A 20922-nucleotide genomic window follows, 5' to 3' on the forward strand; every position below is an offset into this window, starting at 1 on the left:
CTGGTCCTAAGTGAGCTCCCATTAACACAGGAATTAGTTAGGGAAGATCAAACAGTTTTGGTGCATGAGGTGCATTGCACTCCCCCTCTGATTTTGTAAGCCCTTTTGGGGATTTTGGGTGGTACCAAGATTCTATTCTCTGCTTTTTTACTGTGCAAGTATCCCATGAACTTGGAACTAGAAAAATTGAAATTATTAAGTTTTTGGTACAGACAGGCAGCATGCAACAGGTCTGCTTCAAGTATTTTATTTTCCATAATGATAAATCAGAACAGGATATTTTAATGATAAAATCAGATTTTATTCTCCTTTACTAAATCAAACCGTTTATACTCAAGATTACTTTCCTAATACCAGCTGAGAGAAGTAATTAACAGTAATTAACAGTTACACAGAATGTCAGACATTGACTTGAATTTTAACAGAAACATAGTTTAGGTCATTTTTGTAGTATGAAAAATCTCAATCTACCCTTAATGCCTTAACCAGGAATCTCAGAAAATGATCAGAAAGTGGCAGAAATATATTTTGATAATGAGGTGAAGTTATTTTAATTAATTTTTACAAATATTTTTTTAGATTTGGTCTGCACAGAGTGTAGGTAGCATGACCTGAGTTGTGCCTTGGCACCACATCCATCCTGAGGAGGGAACTTTGGCACCAGCTGCTCCAGCACTCCTAGGGATGGCAGTCAGGGACTTCTGGTCCAGTGCCATCTTCCCAAACCCAGGAAGAAATAAAACCTTTCCCTTTCATTCATCTTCCAGTTTTAGACAAGAAAAAACTGTCTTATAATTCATGTTAATTCATATAGCACAAGGTAAATATTTAAAAAAATCAACTGCATCTTTTAAAAAGCTGCCTCAACATAAAAAAACTAGGGATTAAGCCTTGCAGGCCAATTTTAAGACCAGGAATCAACTAGAGGCAGATTATGCCTCCCCTTCCCTTCCTAAATTGTAATTAATTAGTTAAGTTTACAGATATCTTAAAAACCAACCCAAAATATAACCCAACCCCACAACCAAGCAAAAAGAAAACAATTTATGTGATTGGAAATTGAAAGGATGGTGCTAAATGAGCTCTGCTGTGTTCCCCCAGGCAGCAAGGGGTCTTCAAGTAAACATTTCCCTTTAGTAATGGCTGACCTGCAAAGCACCTGCTATTCATGGCCAATTACATAAAAACAATCCAGAATGAAGATGATCTTTCAAGTTATTTTGCTGTTTTAACTGTCCTTAAAGTGTGAATTCTGAAGTCTTTCATTTAAAAAATAGCTCTTCACAGATTCTTCTTGTATCCTCCGGGGATGTGACACTGTGGCCTTCTGTTCTGGAGTCTGTGAAAATTTCGTAGTCATTCCCTCCCTGGAAGCAGAAGATGATTTAATTTTATTTAACATCAAGCACAGTCACAAATAAGGACACATGAAAGGAAACAGGGAAAAATGGACTTTTTCCAAGGGCCTGCAGTGATTAGGCTCAGTGAGCAACAGCACTGCCCTGGATGAGCACAGATCCCCAAAATCCATCCAGAGCTTCATTCCCAAATTTCTGCTTGCCACACTGCTCCCACAGGTCAGCATCAGCTCTCAGTACTTCAATCTCTGGAAGTGCTGCACTGCCACTTAGAGGGTCTGAAATGAACTGTATGTGAGCTCTGTGCCACAGGGACAGGTGATTACTTTTGCAGCTGATGTCAGGGGAAAAAAACTTTAATTTCAAGCTTGTCTTTCTCTTATAAACCTTATTTTCTTAAATGTATAAAGTCCTGTGTAATTTCAGAGTTTTGTAACTGTGAGTTCTTATCAAACCAAGCCTTTTCTTATGAAACAGGCTGACAGTGTCCTTTGGCCAAATTCAGACAGCTTTAATTTCAAGCAAGTCCTTGTGCTTGCCAGCGCCCTCACAAGCTCTTGTCAGGTCTCTGATTTTTAAAAGCCTCTGAATTGCCCTGCAGAGCTCTGCCCCACAATGAGGGACAAGGGACTCTGCTCAGTTCCCCAGGGTGGAGACAGAGCAGTGAGCAAAGGCACAGTGTTAAATGAGACAGGAAATAAATATGTTTAATAAAAACCAGCCAACAAAAACCAATCTACACTGACCAAGCAGGACAATCAGTTTCACACAGTTATGTCACCTAGGTGTTGAACAGAATTACACAAGCTCAATTTTAAAACAACCTCTGTTAAGGCAAGAACCCTGTGTTCAGCTCAGGAAACAGAAGGAAAACTTCCCATCTGCAGCCAGGCAAACATGGACACATTTGTGCCCTGACTTCAGCTCTTGTCAGGATTCAGGTTACAGGGTTAGAACCTGCACTCCTTGAGGTTTAATTACAGCAGCTCTCAAATGAGTCTGTCAAATTAATGTACTCACTGGCATGGTCTTGTCTCCAAAGAAATAAATAGTCTTGTATCCATCCTTGGCAACAATTCCTAAGCAGTACCTTTTATCCCAGCCCTCTGGGAACACATCGATGCTGATCTGCCCTCCTAGGAGAGAGAGGAACCAAGACTCGTTACATTTTAACAATGTTTCTGAAGGGAGAGAAAGTGAAAAAAACCCCCTAAACTGGGTAAGATTTTAGGCAGAGGGAGCTTTGCAGAAGACAAGAAATGTTGTGAGACTCTGGAGTTAAGTCCTGCAAGTACAGAAGGTGTTTTATAGGGTATCAGTTATTAGAGCTGTGATTCAGAGATTATTTATCAAGCAAAGTCTGAGCATGTTCCCAAACACTCACTGCTATCCAAATGAACCTTTTAAAAGAATTACATTTAATCTCTTTACTTTTAGATAGAAAGGACACATGAACACAGCCACTGATATATGCACAGCCATAAAATCACAGGCAAAAGACTTGCTAAGGCTTTCAGAGTAGGAAAGGGAAGAAATCAGCCCTTTCAGCAGCTGCTCCAGTTCTGAGCCCTTGGCCTTCTCCAATACCCAAGAGCATGATTCCCAGCTGAAGCAGGTGTATTTACAACAAATAAAAATATCTTATATAAGGTATTTACAACATAAAGGAGAGAGAGCTGCACTGCAGTTCACTTTTGCCTTAGTGCTTCAGCACTAATGCCAGCCATACTTTTAATTCCCCCTAATTTTATTTTCTTTCCTTAAGCTTGCACTTGCTTTTGCATTCTTTCCTTCCTCCCACACAGGGCACGTATAACAGAAGAACAAAGGGCAACTGGAACAGCACTGAGGGAGTAGCTCTGATCAAAACTGATTCACAGAAACAACTCTGACTAATCCAAAGCATCTAATATGCTCCAAAATGAGCAGAATCAGTCACACAACTGACATTAAAGGACAATGAACTGATGACAAGAAATGAAGTTCTCTTTGTTGATGGATTTCAATTAAAATGTCCCAATAAAAGGCTGAGAGGAAAAAGAGGCTCAGTCTTGCCTGCAACCACCCCCAGAGAGACCTGTCACACAAATGAGATGGGATGTCACAGCCATAAGAGAGAATGACTTAAATGAAATTTAAATTAATTGATGTTTTAAATGACATTCTTTTAAAGTATTACCTATTGAAAATGTGAGGCCTTTGCCTGCAAATTCTCTTTGTAGATCAGCTACAAATTTCTCTCTTATATGCTCCTTCTGTTAAGGAAGAAAGAAAACAAAACCAAACAACAGTTACATGCTGTAACTGTGTTGATTTACCAATGAAAAGATAACCCAAAACCACCTCTAAAAAAGAATGGTTTTCTTCATTTGAATGGACCCAGGCTGGTTACACTATAGAGGACAACAAAAAAGTATGGCTTTAGGTAGGACAGGTTTTTTTAGAAACCCCAGAAGCAGGATGTTCAGTACTCTGGCTATTGGATTAAAAACATGAGCCAAACCCACCCTTCTGCAAGTAATCCTTGCTATTCTAACAAAAAACCCCACATTGTTTATTTCCTGAATGAACAAATTAGTTAAACCACATGGAAAGGATTAAAATTGAAAAAAAAATAGAATTGCACAAACGATGAAAGTTTTAAAAAAATCATAACCTGGCCATAACTGCCTCCTCCAGGAGAGCTGGGGATTTTTCAAGAGTTGTAACTCACTTTATCAAATTCATAGAACTCAAGTCGTTCTTCCTGGCTGCAGTTTCTTCCAATGGGGGACACATTTAACATCCCATTTCTGAACTCAATGAAAGTGCCTCTGCAAGGGAATTGATCACAAGACAGAAAACAGATGAGAAAACTGCTCAAAGCACTAAATATCACAATAAATTTCCATTTAATTCTAAAGGCAGTGGGAATCAGCTGTCTCACTACATGCAGGTACCTCTGGCACCAGTAAGCCTTTAGGACTTTGGATCTGGCAAGCTCATCATCATCCTTACTGGCTTTTAAAAGCACCATTTGGTTCAACAAGTGTGACTGGAGCATCCCATCAAGCCCAGAGCCTGACAGGCCAGGCTGTCAGTGTGGGGTGAAGCTGCAGAATTCCCAGCAATGTGGGCAGTGTCCTGCCCTGCCTCACCCAGCACATTTCAGTGTCTGCACAGCTGCACCTCACACACAGAGCTGCTCTGGCTGCACTCCTCATCTCTGAATTCCAAACATGGCAAGGGAACTCTCCTCCTTCAAAACTCAATCTCCTTCCCTCTGACACAAAGTGCTGATCAGTATTTCAATCCCTGTGCTCCAGCTGGGGCCTTGTCTTTGTATGCATGGCCAGAGCTCTGTTTCACACACACAGTGCTGCTCCCCAAGCAGAAATTACTCTTTTCTTTTTTTTGTTGAGCACCCTGAGCTGAGCTTTATGTCCCCCATGGAGAACTGAGATGTCTGTGTGCACATACCTCTTCTTTGGTAGTCTGATCTTTGCAAGGTAACCCAGGCAGTAGTTGATGACATCTTGAAGGATGTCCTCACCCAGGTGGCCCTGAATGCTCTAACAAAACAAACACCATTCAACCAAGGGTCCAGAATTTGAGATTCTAAAAGCAAGTCACATGGAAAACACAGACATTGGGTAATCAGGCATGGTTAATACCACAGAGAAACAAACATGCCTTCAATCAGTAACATCAGCTGATGCTCACATGGTACTAGCTAAAGGTTCTCATTTTTATTCACTTTATAACACCAAACTATCCTTTAATGACTCCTAGTTGTACCTGCTTCAGAAGGAAACTGTGCCACAGGCAGCAGCCCTAAACAAAAAGGGTTTTAATGTCTGCACATGTCTGCATGTGCTGTGCTATAGCAAAGCACAAAGAAATGGAGCTTGTTCCTGCAATAAACTGGAACCACTGGTCAGGGCAGCAAATTCAGCCAGGATCTCTTTAAGTGTTTGCTCTCCATTATTTATGTTAAACATTACATGCCAAATGAATGATCCATTAACAGGACTAACATATGAAAGCAGCAGCAACTTTGATCTTTGAAAGGGTGATTACAGAGGACTACACTGTACAAATAAATCAAAATCTTGTTTAGAAAATTTCTTTTTCTCACTGTTGGAAATTTCACACTTACCTGCTTGCTCAGGAACTTCCCATCTTTGTATGCTACCAGGCCATTTTCTGAGAACACATAGTCATATTTCTCAATCACTGCAAACAAGCAAAAACACAGTAACTCATCATTTCCCATCAATGCTTAATGCAGAATTGTCTTAAATGTTAAACAGCTTAAAATACAGCAAAGATTAGTTCCTAAAGCACGAGAATTTCAGCAGCATAGCATCAAGCACAAGATTAATGCTAGTCCCATTTCTCACTATGATTAACACACACCTCAAATCATGTGAAATCAATTGTTTTACCTACCTGTGGTTTTACTTAGAGGCATATAACTCTTTGTATTAAATGTGAAGGAACGACCAAACACCTGGCACATGGCCTGGCTTGAAAGAAAGTCAGATAATGCCCTTTTAGGTTTGTTTCCTCAGTGTCACTAATCTTCAGCAGACGTCTGGGAGCTGTGAGCCTCAGCACCACACAAGATGATATGGTTCACTGAGACCACTTGGAAGGCAAACAAACTCTGAGCTGCCTGGGCACTACAGGAGGCTGTCAGCGGCATCAATTAAGTAAAGACCATTAAGAATAAAGGACTAAGGCAAGAATCCAGAGGTACATAACCCCACAGTGAACAAATCCAGGTCCTCAGGGATGTGCTTGGCAGCTGAGCAGCCCACACGTGTATGTGACATACAGGACTGCACTGTACACAGCAGGGTGACAAAGCCCTCCCAAGGCAGGATTCCACCATTAGCAACAACCTCTAAATTTGATATCGAGATACCTGCACAGTGCAAACAGGCTGCGATTTCCAAAAGCCGGGTTGCACTCCCCACAGCCTGAGTGCAGCACAGCACTCCCAGGAAGACAATTACAGCAAGGGAAGAAGGGGGTGGACGGGGCTCAACCTCCACGTGCCCTTGGCGGCTGCCCGGGGCCCGGAGCGCGGATGGCCCCAGGGGGGTCACCCCATTGCGGATCGCCCCAGAGGGATCGCCTCGGCGGGATCGCCCCAGCGGGACTGTCCCGGAGCGGATGGCCCCAGCGCGGATGGCCCCAGCGGGATCGCCCTTACCGTCCTCGCCCAGCTGCTCGCGGATCTTGGCCAGGTCCGAGCCGCCCACCACCCCCACCTTCATCTTCTGCCGCAGACGCTGCATGAACGCCGCCATCTCCGCCGAGATTTTCTACGGTCCAAAACAGAGCCGTCAGATTTGCCAGAGGCCAGCGCCTCCATTCCGCAACAAGCAGCCCGTGCGGGTCCTTAAGCAGCGTTAAATGAATGAAGTGCGCTCACGGAGCCCGCGGCACACGGCACAGCCGTGCCCCCGCGGTGTGCCATCCGCCCCGCGGTGTGCCATCCGCCCCGCTCCCGCAGCCCCGTCCCGCACTCGCCTGGCGCGGCGCCGTGAGGGTGCCATCCACGTCGAACAGGCAGAGCGCTGAGGGCGGCGCCGCCATGGCTGCTCCGCGGGGCCGCCCCTCCCGGCGGGCCGCGCGCGGGGCGGGGCGGGGCAGGCGCGGAGAGGCGGCGGTGAGGCCATGGCGGCGGTGAGGGCCGGGGCTGTCGGCGCGGGTTGTTCCTCCTTCCCCTCCTTCTCCCCTTTCTCCGTCTCTTTGCCTTTCCCTTTTTCCATCCCTGTCGCCATCCCTGTCGCGGGCCGCTCGGTGACGGGTCTTTGCACGCCACGTGTCCCACAGCGTGGCGGGGGCAGCGCGGAACTTCCCTCGCTGCCTTTGCGCCTTCCCAGCGTCCGCTCCTTCCTTCGGCCTGATTGCGCTCTCCTCCCCTTTACCGTGCTTAGTCCACTTTTCTTCTCTGTTTCCCTAAAACTGCTGTATAAGTGGTTATTTAGCGGGTCGGCGATTCCCAGCTTTGCTGGGATGTTGCTCAGCCAGCGAGAGGCAGGGAGTGTGCCAGTGTCGGTCAGTGAGCTCACTGATAGCAGCTGTGTTAGCACAGTTTTCCCTCTTGGTCTGCAGGGAGGGATGCGAGCACAAATACCAGTTTTCCGTCACAACACTGGATTAAGGTTACAGTGACCCGGGGATTGTTCTTTATTGTCTGTAGGAGCCCGAGGGAGCAACTCTGAGCTCGTTGGTGGGTTTTAAAGAGGACTCAAACGATGACCTGTGGGAATGTTACCTTACAGGCTTGGCTCTGCACGGGCAGGACTGCAGCCTGCACAGCAGCACCTTTTGGGAGATCGCTGCAGAAGGAGCTCTGGACAAGGCCATGGAGAAGGGAAGCTGCTCGCCTGCCCTGGATTGCTGGTTCGTGGCAGTGTTTGCAGTCACAAATCCAGCGAGCTCACGGTGCCAGGAGTTACCTCAGGAGACCCCGAGAGCCGTCCGTGTGCCTGTCCCACTTGGCCCCTGCTGCTGTGGTCCAGCAGAAGGCTGTGCGTGGCAGGACAGAAGAATTCAAACTGGTCTACAGGTTCCCAGGGATAAAATACTGCAGGATCCTGTCGAGACTGAAGCTGCTGCAGACTGCCACCTCCATGATCATGCTGCCTCCCATCTGCTACCTCTACCTACAGGGCCAGGTGTCCCAGAATATCCTCCTCTACACAACTGGCATCGCTGCCTTTGCTGGGGCAATGCTGTATGGTATGAGCTACTTTTTCAGAAGAGTTATTGGATTCATCTACTTAAGTGAAACTGGACAAACTGTCAGAGTGGCCCACTTGACATTTTGGGGAAGACGTAATGACATTTACTGTCCCATAGAGACAGTGGTGACTTTGGATGAAGTTGGAGATAGCAAGGAGGAGCTCCTTCACCAGTTCAAGCGGTATAACAGTACAGATACTTTGTATTTTACAATTAAGTATGGCCAGATTGTAGACAGACAGAAATTTACTCAAATATTTGGAGAATTTGTGTGACACAGCAGCTCATTTCTAATGACTTTCCATGTTCCATGTCCATTGTGCTTATTATTCCATGAGGTTAAAGTAGTTCACCAGACTACACATCCCTGTCCATTTCCTGTGCAAAGCCTGCTGTAAGTGCACCCAGTGTACAAAGTCACAGTGGTAAGGCACTGCCCACTGGATTAAAGGTTCAACCTCAGTGTTTCTTTTAGGTCATTTCAGGTTGGCTGGGAAGCCTCTGAAAATTAAAGCTGCCTGGAAATTAAAGCCTCTGGAAATTAAAGTGCCATATGATGGGCACTGCTGAATGTCAGAGAGGGACATGCTCATGTATCAGTGCAATTGAGGGAATGGGAAGGTGTGTGGGCTGTCCTGGCCTCAGGAGGGTCCTCCAGGATGGGAGTGGAGCTGGGCAAAAGAGACACTGGCAGCTCAGCTGTTAAGTTCAAGGGTGAGACAATATTTCAGGAGCCTCTTACAGGAATTGCCATTCTTCATCGGAATGGGAAAAGCAGCACCTGTCTCCATGAAGGACTGTGGTCTTATTCCATGATATTGGTATGAGTTCTCCTTTTCCAAAACCTCGGTAGAAATGAGGAATTTAAACCCAAGAAAGAAGCAAATATATCACCTATAATGTGTAACACATGTTTTGAATTGTCAGAAGCAAGATAACTCCTTACACCCCTCCTAGTTCTAGCTTAATGTGAAACTGGCAAATAAACTGACTCTCACCAATAATCTGGAGTGTTCTTTCTTTATTTTTTCCTCATGTGAAATGAAACCTCTGTTTCTTGGCAGATCAGCAAAGGATCAGTGAAGTAAAATTGCCATTTAAGAGCACAGGGTATCCCTGAATTACTATTTCTCATGTTTAACTTTTCCTAATGGAGTTCTGTGAGTTTAAATTTTGGCTGACAGTGTAGAACAGCAATATCAGAAGAAATCCAAATATTGGTGTAAACACCATGACAACAAAATTCATTGGGCTGTACAGGTGTACTGCATTTTTTTGAGGTTTATCTTCATCAGAATGTCTTTAATATGCACTAGTGGCTCAGTTCAGGCATGTACTGGGTGTAAAATGAAAAGCCCTGGAGAAGTTCAATTATAAATATTTTATTTAAGAATATTGATTACACATGATTGATGCCATTTGTTATGAATCTGTGTACAGTTACTAGTTACACCATGAAGTGTACTTAAGTATTTGTTTAAACATTTATTTGGCACTGTCTACAGTATGCTGTAAACAATATTAACTTTATATGCTTGAGCTGCAGTGCTTTCTATGGTATTCTCTAACGATTTCATCAACATGTTGTACACAATTATACAGTTACTGAGTGTCAGTAAAAATTATAAAAACACCTAGAGTAGTCATAATAAAAGTGAAGATGTGGTAAGACTTCAAATTACTGGACCTTTGCTTCTGTAAAAGTACAAGACTTGCTAGAGACATTCACTAAAACTACTGCACTGATATGTTGAACAAACTAATTCCCCAAATGCTGTCAAATCCAGTTCCTGGTTTGACTTTCCTTTGCTGATAACACGCTTACGAGGACAGCGATGACAATGAAGTTTTGTTGAACACCAATTTTTACCAGTCCTTCCCCCAGATTTCTACAACCTCTGTTCAAAAACCTGCTCAGGTTCTGCCCAGCTGGCACCAGAATTCTGCTTTCTGCAGAGGTTTACAGAAACCCCACTGGGTTTAAGCTGGCAGAAGTGACTGTGCTTGAGTTTCCCAATACTAGTACTTTAAAATGGGAAAACAATGATTAATACTTCTCAAAGCAGGTAAGGAACCTTTTCACATTTTGGTAGTTGTATTAAACATGTAAATCTTTTAACTTCTCTGTTTCTTATTATGCACTTAAAAATTGTGGTCAGGTCCTGAAAGGGCAACTGTAAAAGTCCATTGTGGTCCCTGTTTTTTGGTGCACAACAAAAAGTTAAAATTAGTAAACAAAATCCAGATGCTGACCAAGAAAAAGAAAAAGAAAGGCACCAGATCTAGTTCAAGTCAGCCTTCAGCAAACAGTAAAGAGACATCCAAAACAATTCTCTGAAGAAAAATCAATGAACTGTTGACACATTTTTTGATCCTGTGGCTTTCTAGAAGATCTCTGAAATATCCATGACTTAGAATATACTATTAGAACAAAAATAGAATTACTTTGCATTATAAATGTGCAGGCAGGACTAGGCCTTCACTGTAGTGGCTCTGATACCAGATAATGGCATTTCTGCTTAGTTTTACAAAATACCTCAAGTATTCGTGTAGAAGTTATAATAGATAAATTAATGGCTATTGTGTGTTCTGGGCAAAGGGTAAAATAATCTGGAATCATTCTAGACTGCTGGCAGAAGTGGAAGAATGTGCTTTGCATGGTTCTCTAAGCTTTGTCAGATTACATACCTCAGGGTAGATTTTTCTCTGTACAAGTCTGCTTGTAAGAGAAGTCAAAAGTTTTAAAACCCATCCCGTGTGACGAGGACAGAAGGACAAGGGCTTCAGTGCCAGGTGTGGCTGAGGGCACCAGTGCCCCTGAAGCAGCGAGTGCAGGCTGGGCAGAGCTGCCCTGATGCAGCTGGTGTGGCAGATGCCTGTACTCGAGGGAATAAAGCTGGAAATTATTCTGTAAAATACTGTGCTTGGCAGTGGTGGAAAGCAGAGCTTTCCTTGAACACTGATTTGATCCCAGCTGCCATTAGAGAAGGGCACTCTGTGTGGCAGGAGTGTGGCTCTGAGTGTTTGGCCACGCTTTGCTGCTTCTGGATGCAAATCTACCAGGGTCACCCGTGGAAACAGAGTGTTCCAGGTCCTGCTCAGACAGGGCAGAGTCAGGGACATGGCTGTAGGAGGACTCTGCAGTCAGCATGGCCCAGGCCAGAAGAGAGAGGTTCTGGGGATGCACAGTGAGGGACAGCTGCATGGACCTGCTGGTGACCAGTGCCAATGCTCTGCCTGGGGCGCGTGTGCATGGAGCAGCTTGCCTTGGGCAGGATCACAGACAGAACACAAACCTCAGTTTATGACTTTACACTTATCTTGTAAGTAGAGAAGACATGAATTAATGCAAACTAATTTCATAATCAGCTGTTCAGTGCAAGGGAACTGCTTTTTACTTGAAGTTTGCTAAGATGTCACTGAAGATGTTCAGGAAGAGGTGTGCATGGTGGTCCTTGAAGATCAGCGTGGGACGAAAACGGATGGATCTGTCTCCACAGCCTCCCAGGACAACCCCTGAAATGAGAACACAATAGGTCCTCTACTAATTTCCATCTTTGCCAAGTATCCAGAAGAATTCAGGTCAGTGAATGGGGATACCCTCATTGTGGAGGGCCAACAGAAGCTCCCCAAATCCTGCTAGCCACACCATGATACAGCACATTGTGGTGTGAATGGCCTCAAGCTTCACAGCAGCTTAGAAGAACACTGTGGGTGCCTGGGGCTGTTCTATAAAACACTTGGAATATTGGGACTAATCCTGACAGCAGTGGAAAGAGTCCATCCAGCACAGAGCTCACACAGCATCTGAGGTTTCAGAGCTGCAGTGCTCTCCTGGTCAAGTGTCCTGGTGCCACAACAAGACACAGGAAGTTTCTTTGGATTGGTTTTTAAACTAATTTGTTTTTAATGACAAGAAGTTAAAATGTCTTGGTGCTTGCAAACCTCTCCCTGCAGTGTTTTAAATGCACTTTTTAGCCCAAAATAAATTTTAGAAATGTTTCAATGGGAACCCATACTACTAAGCTGAGCTTACCCTGCCTCAAAGCAGAGCCTCGGTTTACCATGAAAGAAACCACTTGCCTTCTCTCCCTGCTGGCTTAGTTTCTAAGAACAAAAAATGGTCTTTTACACTATAAAAGTGTGGTTTCACCACAGTTTAGATGCACCCTGCCTGCTTTTTGCAACAGACAGGAGTAACAGCAAAAACAGCAGCAAACACAGGGCCCACACACTTAAAGAGAGTGTTAGGTGTGGATCCCAAAGTTCCCCTCTGGATACCTGGGCCTGTCTGCAGCTGTTAACAGTTCTGTGGGAAAAGAGGGATGCCACTGTAGATCTGTGCCCATTTTAGGCACTTGTATTTAATCATTAGGTGTTCCTAGGTATAGAAATTATGTATTTATAAAACTCATCATTCTTCTCCCTGTGTTTTCCTGAGTGACATTGACTTTCATCTAACTTTCCTGTTTCTAGAAGTAAGCCATGTCCATGGGCACCTAAAGCCACTGCAGAGGACTCTGAACCTGTTGTCACAAAATCTCATCCCATAAACAGATCTTTTCCAGTAACCTCAGACCTGCAGAGGCTGGTAAATGTACACACCATGCAACAGACTGCTCTGCCTCTGACATCATTTCCAGAAAGTCTAAATTCACCCTTGTCATTTCCCTACTGTCCTCTGATACTGAAATACTCATGCAGGATATGAAAAGGAAAATGTGAAGCATTACCTTCACATGTGAATGCTACACATGAAGCTCATACACACACACACACAGTTTCTTACCTTTGTTTCTGGCTATTGTAATTAACTTGTTTCTAGTTGCATCATCTGGAGTGTCAAACGAACAGAATGTTCCTCTTCCTCTCACTCTGCTGATGAGATGGGGGTAACGAGCCTGCAGGGGGAGGAGAGACAAGCACATGGCAGGTGCTGCAACAGAGGGCACCTGGTGGCAGGGCTGGCTGTGCCAGGTGGAAACCCTGCTGCCTCCTCGCTCTGCTGGAGTGGAGCACGGCTCACATGGTGCTCTGCTCAGCCTGCAGAGCCCCACACAAAGCAGGGAGGGAGAGTGAGTCTGAGCCATGAGCTGGGTCAAGTAAAGTATTCTTTGGAACGAGCATAACGCACCTTATTTACATCTACAGTGGACTCCAGGAAAACCTGAGCATAAACCATCTGCACTGGGGCTGGAAACCAGCTCACTCTTACCCTGCACTGAGACACTTGCCAGGAGTATCTGCATCACTTATTCTCAGTCACAGCCCTCATCTTTTGGAAGAACAATCTCTTGGATAGGACTAGTTGTATTCCTGCCCTCCAAAGTATGAGATTACAGTGTTCTCTGTTCTCCTGCCTGCTATGTGTAAAGGTGTGGAGAGAGCAGAGACTGTATGTGGGATTATTCTATGCAAAATGCCTTTGGGAGCTGAGCACCTGCAAGCCTATCTCTAAATGCCTGTCTGTAGAGCTCCACAGTAGAAGCTGTGAAGGAATTTCCCTTAAACAAGGGAGGGAAAGATAGAATTTTCTTATTTCAACAGCCCAGCAAAATTGGAACAAAATATGAAAGGACCTTCCTTTGAAAAGAACTTTAAGACAAGGAAATACCAGCTGCTTACATTACTTCTAGCAAAGTAATTTAATTAGCTGCAGTACATACCTTCAGATATTTTGGGGATCACCCTTTATTTTGGATTAAGCTATACAAACCCAGCATTTTTAAGTCAGTAAAAGAAAGTTTACTTCAATTTCAAATGGGACACAGTTATTCAGGCCTGTGTTGAAGTTGCTATAATGGTCCAGACCCCAGCTCTAGCTCCTCAGCCCAAATGTTTGAACTGGATAAGATCAGATTCTACTGCAGCACCAATTTCTCCTTCTTATCCACAATCCTTCCAGATGATTACCTGCAAATCCAGCAGCCCAGTCAGCAGGGCTTTCCCAGCATGGGTTGCATTGTTTAGAAGGTCTTCTGTTTTAATAACCTTAATGACTTCAGCAAGCATAAGGTTCTTGGATGGATCTCCAAGCCAGGTGTTAAAAATCCGGTAGGGCTGGGGAAAGAGTGGGAAAAGAGTTGTGGAACATGTTAGCAGGCAAATCACTATAAATTAAGAAAAGGCATCACACTGGCAGTGTAAACATGGTATATGAAAAGGCATGCACTAATCTCACCAACCACCCTTTTTTATGTTGTAAAGGAAGATCCCATTGCTGAGCTGAAACACAGGGTGATCACTTCATGCTTCTCATTTAGTGCACTCTGCCTTGCTACTCTGATGTCTCACTGGAACACAGCTACAGATGACAGGAAATCAGCATCATCTGTACAGACTTTACATCAAGCTTTATGCTCTTCCCCTTTATTTGACTTTTAATTTATTACATCTAAAAAGTCATTAGTGCAAAGAAGAAATTTTGCTGACAGAATCTCTAATGCTGACATACAAGCTCTGAAATTCCCAAGTTGCCCTACAGGAGAAGGTGTCAGTTTGTGGCTGGATTTTGTACTGAAGGTTTATTCCATTAGGCTTAACCCAGTTTTCCTCTCCCCCCCATCAGCTTTATGACCTTGGTAACTGACAACAACTGGAATAAAAGTGAAGAGGTGATGATAACTGTTGTGTGAGCAAACAGCAGCCTCATCCAGCTGAACCTGCACTCCTGGAGAAAACCTTGTCCCTTCCATGGATGTCACAGTCACTCCTCAGGGGGTCACCAATTAGCACAGAGTCCAAGTTTCATTAAAAATCTTACAGCATTTGGCCTGAACTCCTCTTTGTGGAAAAATCCTCCTGTCATCATCTTCTTACTGAATGTCACCACATCAGCTGGGTCATCCAGGCCCCAGTGCTCGTGTGCCCAGAACTTTCCTGTGCAGCCACCTCCAGTCTGCACCTCATCCACCAGGAAAGCACAGCCATGCTGCAGAGACACACGAGAGGAGCAGGGAGTGTGAGCCCCCTTCCCAAACCACAAACGCCTCCCTTGGTGAGCAACACCAGCCAAGGCTACATCCCTCCTTCCTCTCCCTTCACTGCCCTCCTCAACCACTCCACTAATGCCACTCGTGTCAGATTTCACAAAAATTCAGCTCTTTTTTCAGGAAGGTGAATTCTAGAAACTTGGAAACTAGAAATTTGTTTTCTACCCGTAGTCATCAAGTACATGTTTTTATGTAGTCTTGAGCATTTCTAGAGGATACCTGAAAACATCTGGGAGGAGCAGAGGTGGCATTTTCAAAGCCCTTGAGTGTCATTTGTAGGGGCTTTGTTTGTTGGCAATATGAAGTCTCTGTACCCAGAGTTGGGCATTATGTGGCACAGAGGCAGTACCAGCAGCATGAGCTGGTCATTTTTTGGGGGGCATGAAAAGCTGCATTTTCAGACAACTCTGCTGAAAGAGCTACTGGTGAGCTGGCAATGTGGGGTTTTTATGTGAAGGACTATTTTGTCCAAACTTTGTGACAGGGAGAACAAGCTATATAATAATTCTGTATTTAAAAACAATAGGTAAGTACTTTTGGCAGCATCTCTTCAGCACACAGTGTTTTGAGGGTGAAAAAAAGCTTGGAGTAAGTATTACTGAGGGTCATAGCTTCTAAATAAGTAACTTTACATTCCAAATATCAAGATATCTGTCCTTTTCATTGTTTTATTGGAACATCAGCACTATGGCTTGTTTCAAGTTGAGTTTTAGGGTTTTTTTCCAATTAAAACCACGTAATTAAAAATTTATACTTCTCACAACTTGTTTCTTCAGAAACTGAACCTCCTCAACCAACAAGCATGATCATTTAAAGAACACACCTGCAGAATTCATAGCTAATGAATCAGAGTAATTTCTCTCTCACTTTAAAATTAGAAGATTGTTTATTGGACTGAGGAAAGCATTAGGTGTGAATGAAATGGAAGAGAGCAGGGATTGCTGGTGTGTGGTACATCCCTACCCTGACTGATGCTAAGGAGGGCTGTGAAACCCCCCAAGAGCCTGGGGCAGGGCAAAGCCTCTGCAGACACCCACAATGTGTGGGTGCATGTTTTAGCTACCCCTGAGTGCCCAGAGAAATGTTTTATTACCTTCCTGGCAATATCTCTTAGCTTTCTGAAGAAGTCATCTGAAGCATGATTGTCCCCACCCTCTGACTGTATTGGTTCCACAATGATTCCAGCCACAATCTTCTTCTTTTTCCTGTACTTTACAATCAGGTCTTCCACCTGCAAATCAAACACTTATGAATGTACATCCTCCTTCCAGAACATTTGTACATTTCTTCCCAGCTAGATTAAATCTCATCAGAATTTCAACTTTGCATGGACATTCCTGGCTATAAAGGTGGCACAAAGGATTAACAAGTGGTTCCTCCAGCATTTACCACTGCCTTCTTGTTCCTGAATGGTTTAAACCATGTCCTAATCACACTGTAACTAGCTGCACATTATCTGCAGTGCTGTGAAAGCTCTAGCCAGGTTCAGCTGGCAGTGTGCTGAGCACCACTGCAGCTCACTGTGCCACTGCTGTCATTGCACCTAATGATATGGGATGGATTTTGTGTCAGAAACTAAAACTGTGCTCATGCATTAGAAAAGGCAAATTGGAAAATTCATTTTTTCCAGTCACCCACTTCAGATATATTAAAATTAATCAAATAGTGCAAAAAATCCTGTTGTTGCAAGGGGCTGACAGATAATTCTCATTAACCTCCTAGTGCAATTAATGGTCTGTTTGTGCCTGAAATCCCTCTCACAGCCCTCAGGGCCACAGCCCCTGCAGTCTGTGCAAAGCAATGCTTTCCAAAGTGGGGCAGTAAGCCCAGCACAGACCTGCTAAGAAAATGTTTGGCTTTTTGGTGTGTTTGTTTGTAAAATAATGGCATCCAGCACTGCACTTCTCCCACCAAAGCTACCCTGGGGCAGCCCAGGGAGGGCATGTGCTGAGCTGTGCTCTCTGAAGTGAGGCAGGTCTGGCTAAGTGGACTCACAGGTCCATCCCTGCACAATCAGAGCTTTATGCCAGAAGCTGCCATGGAGAAGCTGGAAAGGCTGAAATACTCTTAGAGGTGCTCTCTGCAGAGAGGGTTATCCAGAGTTACCCACACTGTGCTCTCTCTCAGCCCATGACCCTTTGGCAAGAGCTGGCAGGTGAGTTCACTGTGACACAAGCAAGTTCTGAGGGTAAAATTTCACTTTGGTGTCACTCTTGCAGCCCTGAATCCCCAGTGAGCTGGCAGGGAGAAAGGTCTGACTGTAAACAACAGTGAATGCTGCTCCAATCACAGGCTGTTCCAATCCCTGAAAACATTCTTTTAGTGAAAAGCACTAATCCTACCAACACTATTCATTATTTCAAATCAAAAACAACAGAAAGCTGCCAGGGAATTTTTTACCTCCTCTAAACAACGGGCTTCTTCCTGTTGATTCTCTTTCACAAAGTCTTCCAGGGGATACTTTAGCCTTGGAAATGGAGCAATAGGCCAGTCCAGTGAGGGAATGTCCAGTTTGTGAATTGCTTTAGAGTGAGTTGTAGCTAAGCAACCTAAGCCCAGAGAGGGAAAAATTAAAATAATACCCATCTAGGACCAATACAAGAAAAAAGCCACCAAGAGATGAAATGGCCTGACTGTAGAATTCTCTTAACTGCTCTGTGTTTTTACTGTCTTCTGAAATACTGGGTAATTGGATTTAGTCAGGCTTAAATGGATTGCTCTAGACCTTGAGCATCAGATTCCACATGCACTGTGCTCCAGAAGAGCAGGAGAACCTCTGTCAGTCTGAACAGGCTGCTCAGACAAGGTGGGTTTCACCCCTCCAAAGATGCAAAGCTCACAGTTACAGCACTCTCAGGTAACATGCCTAGAACAGGTACTGAGCTGATATAAACCAGTAAAAGTGAGTGACAGCATGTTTGTGGTGATTTTAGCCCAGGAGTTAGATTTTCATGAGTACACACAGGAAACTGCACATTCAGAATGAAAATAAGAGCCTGTCTGAAAAGAATTTTTTAAAAACCACAAAATCAATTCCTACTGTCACTCAACCCTTCCAGCGCTGGTGGGGCTTCCAAGGCAAACCTCAAATGAACCTCCAGCCTCCCCAGTGGTGCTGTGTGCGTAAGGACAAGCACAGTGAGCTGAGGGGAACAGGGGACACTTACCCAGGGTCCTGCCGTGGAAGCCGCCCATGAAGGAGAGCATGGCGTAGTCAGGGCAGCCAGGGGGCTGCAAGCAGAGCACACAGAGGGGTCAGCCAGGATAAAACATCCCCCAGTGCCCCCTGAGCTCCCCTGCCTTCAGGCACCACAGATTGTTACAGCCTCCCTCCCTTAGCAAGCACACTGGCGACCCCAGCCCTGCCCCAGGTCCCAAACCCTGGGCTAACATGGGTGAATCCTTGGGGTGCATGCTGTGGCACCTGGGGTAACCATGTTAACCCTGGGCTAACATGGGTGAATCCTTGGGGTGCATGCTGTGGCACCTGGGGTAACCATGTTAACATGGGTGAATCCTTGGGGTGGATGCTGTGGCACCTGGGTTAACCATGTTAACATGGGTGAATCCTTGGGGTGCATGCTGTGGCACCTGGGGTAACCATGTTAACCCTGGGCTAACATGGGTGAATCCTGGGGGTGGATGCTGTGGCACAGCTGAGCTCAGGCAAGGCTGAGCCTTCAGCACAGTCCCCCCTTTGGACACAAAGTAGGAGCACATGATTGTGGGGTGGCTGTGCCTGGGGGTGGCCTGGAGGCTCAGAGAGGCTGGGGCTCCCCTGTGCTGCACCCCCATGCATTCCTGATGGCTCCCTGATCTTTGTGGGGAGCAGTCTGTATTCTGTATTTCACCATTTCCTAAATGTACAAAGCCCAGATTTCACTTCACATGTAGCAAACCAAGCTTTTCCTCCCAATCTTCCCTTCCAAGCCCAAACCAGTGGTACATTGTAGGTGTGCTAAAGAACTAATGTTACCTGGTTAATCATGCAGGATTCCAGTTCTTCTTTTGTGACATTATTATGGCCCCTCTCCTTGTTCTGCAAAAAAACCCAAACAACTCAACATGAGTGTTCCCGTAGTTGTAACCAAGGCATTCACAAACCAGGAATGCTGGTATTCAAGACTAAATTCAAGCCTGACTATGGCTTTCACATGCTAACTACAATGAAAACTTTATTTGTTTCCTTTACTTTATAACTTCTAAAGTTGCGTCAATATAAAGTAAAAGCTTAGACAAAGGTTTTAATAAAGATTTTACACTAGATTGAACATAACATCAGGAGCAAGACAACCTCCAAGCCTCACTTTGTTTTGCAATAACAATTCTGATTATGAATAAGTACTCATTTCTGCATCTAAACCTACAAAAATACCTGAATGTTTTACTTACTCTGTACCACATGAATATTGCTTTAAAGGCATTCTCATTAGAGCAGGATCCACAAGACATGGTTATCACCTGTGACAAGCCCTTAGGAGCCACCTGTCAGCAAAGACAGAAAATTACTCTTGAAATACTGAGCACAAGTATAGTGCAAAATGATAACAACAGTGGTGATAATAATAGTGATCAGTCAGATATCTCAAACTTACTGATAGCAAAGACTCCTTCAGTTTTTCTGTAAAGTTCTCTGGAGGTAAAATCCCTAGGGCAGGTCTGTTGATAAAAGTGCTCTAAAAAGACAAATGAAGAGGATTGTTAGGTCTTACTATCACATGGAAAATATGTTGATATCAAAGCAGTTCCATTTTATTCTAATCATAAATGCCAGGCAGAAATCTGTACCATGGCACAAGTGGTTTTAAGTTAGAGATTACCATTCCTGCCTTAGCATATGTTTTTCTGTCCAATCCTCACTACTTTATTCTTGCAGGACACCTTAGGAAAGGTGCATGCTAACTCACACTGACATTTCCTCTTCAATATTGCCATTTTAGCTGCTCAATCTCCATTCTCCTTATACACAGGAAATATGCTTTAAAATCTTTATGACTTGCTTTCAGTTTTAGTAGCTGAATTCAGTTAGGACAGCAGCACTTTCATCCTTACTGAGCTTCAAGACAGACCATTTTGGAAGCCTGGCAATGTGGAGCCAGGCTCCAGGCTCTCCAGTGGAAGATGAGAAGCCATGGGCATGAATCAAAGCATGAGAAGTACTGATTTGGGTATAGGGAAAAGGCTTGGCAGTGAAGCAGTGAAACAGGCTGCTCTTCTGGAGGTGTTCAAGGTCCCAGATAAAACCCTGAGCACCCTGGTCCCATCTCACAGCCACCCATCTTGGAGCAGGAGGTTGAACAAGACACCACACTGGTCCCTTTCAATGTCAGTGGTGCTGTGGACTGGCCACATCAGGATTCCCACCTTTGGGAAAGGTAATTTTGGTGACAGGGAACAGCAGCCTGCAGCCCACACAGGGGTTTCTAAGGAGCAGCTCTGCAAAAAGCCCCTCAGCCTCCCCAGTCCACTAATGGAGATGAATGTCACATTTATGCAATTAATTTAAATTGTGCAATAGATTAAAATTGATTCATTGCTGCTCTTGGTCTTTGTGGGTAATCTTATTTGATTCATACCATGCTACTCTTTATTTTAAATTAAATTTTCTCAGAGAAGGACAAGCTCAATAAATTTGCCAACTGCCAAGCAGCTTTATTTGCCCTTTTCTTTTGTTTGTTGTTTTTCTTGTTGAACAAGTAATGGCTGAAATTAAAGGCTGAGCTTTGATAAGTTAAGCCTCAATGGGTCTCCAGAGGGGACACACAGCCTCCCCACAAACTCTCATATTTTCAGTGCAGCTCAAGCTTGCACATTTATCAGCATCCTTCAGT

At 44.4% G+C, this 20922-nt stretch overlaps 3 protein-coding genes across 8 annotated transcripts in view; 1 reads left to right on the forward strand and 2 right to left on the reverse strand.

Moving 5' to 3' along the window:
* Window positions 1–231: 231 nt before the first annotated feature.
* Window positions 232–6964, reverse strand: PMM2 (phosphomannomutase 2). 2 transcript variants are annotated; one of them, XM_063171095.1, is made up of 8 exons: window positions 6879–6964; window positions 6559–6670; window positions 5497–5573; window positions 4818–4909; window positions 4072–4171; window positions 3538–3613; window positions 2379–2494; window positions 232–1367 (listed from the first exon to the last, which is right to left on the reverse strand). In XM_063171095.1, exons 1-8 carry the CDS (start codon window positions 6942–6944, stop codon window positions 1263–1265), a joined length of 744 nt encoding a protein of 247 aa, XP_063027165.1. In that variant the 5' UTR covers window positions 6945–6964; the 3' UTR covers window positions 232–1262. The 2 variants fall into 2 exon arrangements, with proteins under 2 accessions (XP_063027165.1, XP_063027166.1); XM_063171096.1 differs by lacking the exons at window positions 6559–6670; window positions 6879–6964 and adding an exon at window positions 5790–6020.
* A 28-nt stretch (window positions 6965–6992) lies between these two features.
* Window positions 6993–9103, forward strand: TMEM186 (transmembrane protein 186). 2 transcript variants are annotated; one of them, XM_063171105.1, is made up of 2 exons: window positions 6993–7034; window positions 7637–9103. In XM_063171105.1, exons 1-2 carry the CDS (start codon window positions 7026–7028, stop codon window positions 8372–8374), a joined length of 747 nt encoding a protein of 248 aa, XP_063027175.1. In that variant the 5' UTR covers window positions 6993–7025; the 3' UTR covers window positions 8375–9103. The 2 variants fall into 2 exon arrangements, with proteins under 2 accessions (XP_063027175.1, XP_063027174.1); XM_063171104.1 differs by having other exon boundaries at window positions 7014–7034; window positions 7555–9103.
* Window positions 9104–9465: 362 nt separating this feature from the next.
* The window catches only part of ABAT (4-aminobutyrate aminotransferase), a 51337-nt gene continuing 39880 nt past the window's right edge, over window positions 9466–20922 (reverse strand). For all 4 annotated transcript variants that reach the window (XM_063171101.1, XM_063171102.1, XM_063171103.1 and 1 more), the window contains exons 7-16: window positions 19687–19767; window positions 19484–19576; window positions 19068–19130; window positions 18259–18322; window positions 17492–17640; window positions 16185–16322; window positions 14863–15030; window positions 14013–14159; window positions 12889–13000; window positions 9466–11615 (exon numbers count right to left, since the gene is read on the reverse strand). In XM_063171101.1, the coding sequence (XP_063027171.1) occupies window positions 11494–11615; window positions 12889–13000; window positions 14013–14159; window positions 14863–15030; window positions 16185–16322; window positions 17492–17640; window positions 18259–18322; window positions 19068–19130; window positions 19484–19576; window positions 19687–19767 (1137 nt within the window). In that variant the 3' untranslated portion in view covers window positions 9466–11493. The remainder of the gene's footprint in view (window positions 11616–12888; window positions 13001–14012; window positions 14160–14862; window positions 15031–16184; window positions 16323–17491; window positions 17641–18258; window positions 18323–19067; window positions 19131–19483; window positions 19577–19686; window positions 19768–20922) is intronic.

Source organism: Melospiza melodia, chromosome 18, assembly GCF_035770615.1.
Source record: "Melospiza melodia melodia isolate bMelMel2 chromosome 18, bMelMel2.pri, whole genome shotgun sequence".
Lineage (NCBI taxonomy): Eukaryota > Metazoa > Chordata > Aves > Passeriformes > Passerellidae > Melospiza > Melospiza melodia.